This window comes from Capricornis sumatraensis, chromosome 20, assembly GCF_032405125.1.
Source record: "Capricornis sumatraensis isolate serow.1 chromosome 20, serow.2, whole genome shotgun sequence".
NCBI lineage: Eukaryota > Metazoa > Chordata > Mammalia > Artiodactyla > Bovidae > Capricornis > Capricornis sumatraensis.
In genome coordinates, this window is record NC_091088.1 from 59,033,806 (window position 1) to 59,041,141 (window position 7,336).

Sequence of the window (7,336 nt, forward strand, 5' to 3'; positions counted from 1 at the left end):
CCCGGCTGGAACCTCCATCACACAGGCCAGCCCCCATCAGATTGGAATGAGGAACAGAGGCTCACAGACGCTGGCCAGAAGCATGAGTCTGGAAGGCATCGGGGCTCCACGGAGAACAAGAGAGAACGCCCGGCACTGCGGGCCTCCCCTGGTGCCCGGTGTCCGCGGACACACTGGCCCCTGTGCTGAGCCAGGAGACCCAAAGCCAAGCCCGCTGGGTGGGCCCTGAGACCGCCCCGTCACCTGGGGCTGCTGCCTCCGCGGGCGCTCATTACAGTTACATTCTTCTTGCGTCAGGATCGCTCGCGCCACCTGCAAAGGAGGGACTGAAAGGACCAGAGAGCGAGCGGTGGGCGGCGCGCAGAGAAGAGCAGGGAATGCATGGTTCGGCCAGAGCTGCCACCGCGGCGGGGAGGGCGGAGGGAGCGCCGAGCTGAGGCCCCACCGGCAGCTGCAGCCTCGCCCCCTCGGGGCGGCCCTAGCGGCACATGGGGTGCAGCCTCCTGCCCCAACCAGTCTTCTTCCCACGCGCCGACTTGGAGCCCGCGGGCGGCGGAGCCCTGGGCCGGCCTCGGCCTGCGTCCCGGCTCCCGCGCGCCCCTTCCTGCTCTTGCTTCCCGCCGTCGCCTCCTGGGCTTTCGTCTCGGGAGGGCGCCCCTCCAGGCTTGGCCGCCGCTCCCCTCCTCTCGGGTTTTGTGTGTTCCCCGATGGGGCGGGAGCTGACGCCGCCTGCTCGACCCAGGGCCCTGCAGGCCGTGCGGGCCCGCTTGGTCCAGGCGCTTCCTAGACTCCTGGTCCTCAGACTCGGACTCCGCTCTCCGCATTCTCCGACGCCTCCTCCGAGCCTGTGTCCTAAACCCTCTCCAACGCCTCCTCCGACTACCAGTTCCTGCGGTCCGCCTGCAGCGCCAAGACCTCCCCCAGGTGGCCTTTGGACAATTTCAACCTCCGGCCCTCCCAGGCCTTTTCCTTTTCTTCCTCCATCACCTCGGCCACGTCGTAGGTCCCCCGGAGCGCTGCGAGCTCCAGGAGCCCTCGGCCCCCCCTCTTTCTCTCATCCCCCCCAGCTCCCGAGAGCGCCCCGGGGAGCCTTCTTGCCCTTGAAGGGGGTCTGGGGCTCAGTCTTGGTGGGGAGACGCATTCATTCCAGCAGGTGTTGTCGCTGGCCTTCCTCAGGACCACGGCGGCCACCTGGCAGCCCGCCTCCTGCACCTTCACGCGGTTCCGGAGGTGTCCTCGGCCCTGACGGACAAGACCTGGAGCAGGGCCTCTTGTCCTCTTTGTCCTTCAGCCCAGCGACTCCATCCCAGAAGCCATTTTCAACACCTCGTCCTGGGCAGAGGGGTCTGTATGAGCCACAAGGGCCACAAACTCAGGATTGTCCACCCTCTCTTTTTCTTGATCCCCGTTTTCCCGGGACTCCTTTGGGAGGCGTTGCTGTCCGAAGTCTCCTCATCAGACGCGTCTCCCACTGCCAGAATGGCCGATAAGTCGACCCCCGCCCGAAAGGGGAATCTTTCTCCTCTTTTTTTGGCTTTGTCCATCACCGTTGCCAGGGCCAAGAACTCACGGAGGACCTTGCCCATCATCTCCTTGGCTCTGGAGGGCCCACTACCTAAGGAACTCCTCCGCGGAGGCCTGCAGCATGCTATGACCCTCATCCCCGCCTTGGTCCTCCCGGTCCATCTCCTGGATCGCGAGCCCCAGGCTCTCCTCAGAAGAGTCTTCCGAATCCCGCTTCCCGATGTGGATGGCCGCCCTGCACAGTCCCTCTTCTGCCCGTCTGTGTCCACCTGCTGCCTCTGGTTCCGTTTCCACGATCTCGATGACCGGACGTTCTAGCCGCACCAGGAGCGGGGTCAGCCTCCCTGACCGTCGGCCCCGACCCCCGAGGCTGAGTCTCCGAATCGGGAGGGGTGGACCTGTCCCCAGAGACCCTGGCCACTGCCGCCTCGGGAGGAAGGGAGTTCATCCAGCAGCGACCGTCTCATCTGCCTCAGGACCCTCGTGTCCTCCGCGCTTTCCTTGCACAGAACCCTCTTGACGCCGTCCCTGCCCGGATCTCCCCGGGGATGGCGCTGTGATTAATGTTCTCCACAAACTCCATAACGGTGGCTTTGGCCTTCTCGACCCTCATGGACCTGGCGTTCCTCAGCCCGAACGTGCCCTGGGGCAGGAAGACCGGCTGCAGGACCGCTTGGATGGCCGCCGGCTCCACGTCTTCTGGGAGGCCCCGTGCACGTACAGGGCCAGCCCCCTGCACCAGTCCCCCCAAAGGGCCCGTGGCCACGGTGCCTCTGGCCCTGATCGCGGAGCAGGAGGGAGCCCGAGGCGCACGTGGGCTGCGGGGCCCTGGGCAAATGCCACCCTGGAACAGCGCCGTGGGTCCTGGAGTTCAGGTTCAGATGAACGTGACCTTCGGGCTCCTGCTGCTCCTGGGAGGCTAACCCCCTCCTCATGGGGGTCCTAGCACCCACAGGGAGTTTGCGTGGCAAATCCAGAGATGCCACCGGCCCCTCCGCTCCGCCCTTTGTGCCTGACCGAGGCGGGGTGACACGGCGGCGCCCGGGCCCGTTGCTGGGGAGGGCGGCGCGGTCGGCACCTAGAGCCGCGGGGAGAGGCGCGTCCCCCTCGCAGCGCCGGGGCCACGTCTGGCCATGCGGCCTCCGCTCAGTCTCTGCAGTTCCGCGCGGAGGCGGCTACTCGGCCCTGAGCCTGCGCACACAGGCTCGCCCCTGCTCCCTGCTGGGCCGCGTCACCATGGCAACGCCAGGGCTGCAGCCTGGGTCGCAGTTGCTGGGGTCTGAAGGGATCCAGCTCTAGACGAGCCCAAGCAAAGGAAGGCTCTGGGAGCTGGGATCACCATCAGTGATGAGCCCCCCACCACACACCAAAGGCCATAATCACAGGGGGCGAGACAGCAGTTAGGGAGACCCGCGATCTCCTTCAGGGGTAGACGCTTCCAGCCTTCCACCGTGTACAGGTGGGGTTCAGGCTGCAGAGACTTAGATCAAGAGCCTCTGGCTGCCCACGGTGGAACCAGGACTCACTCTTGAGGTGCAAGCCACGCCCAGAGTTTTCAGGCCTCACTCAGTGGAAATCGGTTCAGTAGGGATACACAGGCCTCGGCTGCGAGGTGCTGGCATCCTTTAGGGTCCACAGCCCTCACTGATGGCGTCTGGCCTCGCTCAGTGAGGCCTCGCTCTTACAGATGTTTCTGTAGCCATAACCATGCACCTACTATTAACTGTGTGTTTTTGCATATGGTTCCTGTGTGGGTGTGATCAGCAGTGAGATTAGACATCACTTCCGGAAGAAGACCGTGATCCTGACTGGGTCCACAGGCTGGGATGGGTGAATGTCATAGCTACTGGGAACACACTTCCCCTTTATCATCCTTGCTAACCCTCACCCCAACTCTACATGAATCAGGCACTGTGGCCCAGCCATTGGGTTTCCGCTGCTGCCCTCACCATGACTCTGGGAAGTTTCCTGGGCTTCTCTACACCTCAGTTTGCTCCTCTGTGAAATGGACATAACCATTAACCCTACTCATAGGATCTTTGGGCTTCCCTGGTGGCCCAGATGTTAAAGAATCTGCCTGAAACGTGGGAGAGCCAGGTTTGATCCCTGGGTTGGAAAGACCCCCTGGAGAATGCAATGGCAACCCACTCCAGTCTTCTTGCCTGGTAAATCCCATGGACAGAGGAACCTGGCAGGCTACACTCCATGGGGTGGCAAAGAGTCAGACATGATTGAGTGACTAACGCTTTCACTTTTCACTTTCATAGGATCCTCATGGGGACTAAACAGGATGATCCACGAAAGCCCTTGGAACAGAGGTTGGCCCAGAGCTGGTGCTCCTTGAAAGATGGCAATGGGAATTCATTCTTTCTTGACCCTTTATACAATCACTTAATATAAATATATACAATTAATTGTCAAATAAATATATAAAGAAGGAAATTTTAAAAAAAAGAAACCAAAACGCTTCATTTTTGTTTTGTTTTTAATGTAGGAAGAGAGTTTATTATTGCAAGGTTACCATGGCAACCGGTTCTAGGACAAGCCAAACTGCTTACTCACTCTCCTACCTGCCCCCCAGCTTTCATTTTCCCTGCTTCTCCCTTTTCCTTTCCTTTCCACCAAATGGGTGTCAGTCTTCTCTCTAGAGCAGTGTGGTCTGAAAGAAATATAATGCGAGCCCCCAAGGCAAGCCACGTGTGTAATACATAAGTTTGCTAACGGCTACCTTCAATATGTAAAAAACAGGGGAAATGAATTTTAGGAATAGATTTTCATTTATTTACATTATTCATTATTTACAATAGCCAAGATATGGGAGCAACTTAAGTGCCCATTAACAGATGAATGGATAAAATGGATAAACAAGATTCCTTCATCTTTATTGTACATTATAATATATAGAGTATTTACACATGTATTTATATATAAAGAAGATTTTATATATATATATATGGTTGAGTAATATCCCACTAAATATAATGGAATTTATTATTTAAAGACCCATTTTAAAAAGTAAAAAATCTTGCCGTTTGAGATAACACTGATGGACCTAGATGGTATTGTGCTGAGCAAAATAAGTCAGAGAAAAACAAATACTGTATTATTTTACTTATATGTGGGATCTAAAAACAAATAAAAAAATGAAAAAACACAACAAAACAGAAACAGAGTTACAGATGTGGAAAACAGACCAATGGCTGTCAGCTGGTGGTGGTAGGGGTGAAGAAGTAGAAAGAGATTAAGATTCAGAGGCAAGTCCCTGACGTATATTTCAGGAGTTTCTATTAACAGCAGTTTGACCTCTGGAGGGCAGTTTGTAAACGTGATCTGGGCACCTGAAGCGTTTAGTGCCCCATTTGGGAATCCTGTGTGTAGGCCGCCAGGAACAGTCATGAACTTTGAACCGATCCACATCTTCCCCTACTTTTGGGGATCCCTCCAGGCATTCACACCTATACAAAAAAAATCAGTTCACAGTGATCTCAGCTCAGAACCTAACTCCATGTAACATACACACACACAGCATCGTTTTAAAAGTGGTTTTCATCACCACTGATTATGGCAGCTTCTATTCTAGGCCCCCGCCATCTTTCTTGCATAATTCCAGTTTCTCTTCGTACTTAAGCCCACGTTTATTCCCGAAAGACAGGTGCAATGGATTTTTGTTCCGTTTTCTGGCCGCAGATGGAATTCTCCCTCATTTCTCTCCGGAGCAGAGTGAGCCAGAGCAGAGCGGGAACATGGTCCCAGAAGCCGAGTAGAAAATTAGAGAGCAAGGATCAGCCAGACAGGGCATTGGGAACCTCAATCTGTCCTGCCTAGCCCCTCTCTGGATATCTGTCCTGGAATTAGGATGCTCTGTTGGACAGAGATGGGACCCGTGACTGGCCTAGCCACTGCCTCCAAGCTGGGGGAAAAAAAAGAGAGAGAGAGCTTATTAAAAGTTCTGCAAAATTCTTCCCACTCCCTGTGTTTGAGGCCAAACACTGTGCCTGCTTGTTAAGAAGGCCGACTAGTGGATGCAGAGGATGAGATGGTCAGACAGCATCGCCAACTCAATGCACATGAGTCTGAGCAAACTCCGGGAGACAGGGGAGGACAGGGAAGGTCGCGTGCTGCAGTCCCGGGGAGGCTCAAAGAGTGGGATACGACTCAGTGAGTGAACACCAGCAGCAGCACTATCGGAGCAGAGGGTCTCGAAGTGCGGTGGTGGGACCCCCAGGGAACCCGCGAGGACCTTTCAGGGGGTCCGTGAGATCGACGCCATTTTCATAGTACTGCTCACACATTATCTGTCTTTTTCACTCTCATTCTCTCATGAGTGCTCACTGGAATTTTTCAGAGGCAACTTGACACGATATATTGCAGCTGAACAAATGCAGAAGCAGGTATGAGAAACCAGTTTCTGTTGAGTCAGACAGGAAAGAGATTTCCCCAAAGATAAAAACAGTGCCACTCTTCTCAATTTGTTTTTGTTTTGGAAAATATAGCTACACATATGTTATTTGGGTGAACACGTAACATGTTTGCTAGTGCTATTTTTAAACAAGTTCATAAGTAAATACTTCTAATTGCTCAGCTGACAGTCTTCCAATGGTAAATATAGACAGATTGAACCCACAGCAACAAAAGCTCTTTGGGGTCCTTGATGAATTTTTTTAATAATGTAAGATATCTTGAGACCAAGAAATTCCAGAACCACTGAGTTGGAGACACACACTGCTGAGTTGGTACAACACAAGGTACCCTAGGGCCCTCAGATAAGAAAAAGGTGACTGGTAGCGTTTCTCCCGCAGGTTATAACTGAATCATGGGAATGAAGTTCACTGCTTCTTTGTCCCCACTCCATAGTCTTTCTGCTCCTCTTTCTTCAATCTCTCCCTCCAGTGGTTACCAGGGAAACCACCACAGCAGATCCTCAAAACAAAATTCATTTCACTGCCTAGTGTCTGGATCTCAGTGGCTGGTGGCATGCCTTTCAGGACATCTAGATCCAAGGAACTGTCAACTCCACCTGCTTCCGTGTCTTTAAAATGACATCTGATCCTCACCCTCCTCCCATTCCTCCATCAACCTGGACGACTCTTTTTGCTTTGTACGTTTTCATGTCTGTCTTTTTCTTTTCATGTGTTCTTGCAAAATGTGCATTGCTGTTTGGGGGCATTTATGCTATGTTTGCACAATTCCTTGTATGGTATCTATTTCCATTTGTTTCTCACTGCTTTAAATTTTTCATTTTATTTTGGAGTATAGTTGATTAACAATGTGATAGTTTCAGGTATACAGCAAAGTGATTCATACATATTCTTTTTCAAATTCTTTCCCCATTTAGGTTGTTACATAATACTGAGCAGAGTTCCCTGTGTTATACAGTAGTGCTTATCTATTTTATTTTTGCCATGCTGTGTGGCATGTGGAATCTTAGTTCCCAGACCAGGACTTGTACCTGTGCCCCCTGCAATGGAAGCTCTGGGTCTTACCCATTGGGCCGCCAGGGAAGTCCCAGTTATCCACTTTAAATATAGCAGTGTCTACAGGTCAATCCCAAACTCCCCAGTGTTGCCCACTTTTTTAGCACTGGTGGTAAAGTGTCTGAGAGCAATACCAGTTATATATCTTGTCTGTAATTCCTACCTGCTGAGCAGGGTTTCAAGATGGTCATTCATCACAGTTTTCCTTTTTCCTGTCCACTCCTCCAAGAAGAGACACTGATGACAGTTTTAAAGCAAGGCGACAAGTTCTTTGATCCTCATCTAGGAGTGGGGTCGGTCCACATTCCCTTTTCTTGAATCTGACCCTGGACAAGCTT

The 7,336-nt window shown here is 53.1% G+C and overlaps 1 protein-coding gene across 1 annotated transcript; it reads right to left on the minus strand.

Moving 5' to 3' along the window:
* Window positions 1-478: 478 nt before the first annotated feature.
* On the minus strand, window positions 479-7,011 carry PNMA8B (PNMA family member 8B). Its single transcript, XM_068993099.1, is given in 11 exon segments — window positions 479-746; window positions 884-1,223; window positions 1,226-1,296; window positions 1,298-1,424; window positions 1,427-1,571; window positions 1,573-1,735; window positions 1,737-1,954; window positions 1,956-2,062; window positions 2,065-2,303; window positions 2,542-2,602; window positions 7,008-7,011. Coding segments are annotated over 11 exon segments (1,743 nt in total).
* Between the last annotated feature and the right edge of the window lie 325 nt (window positions 7,012-7,336).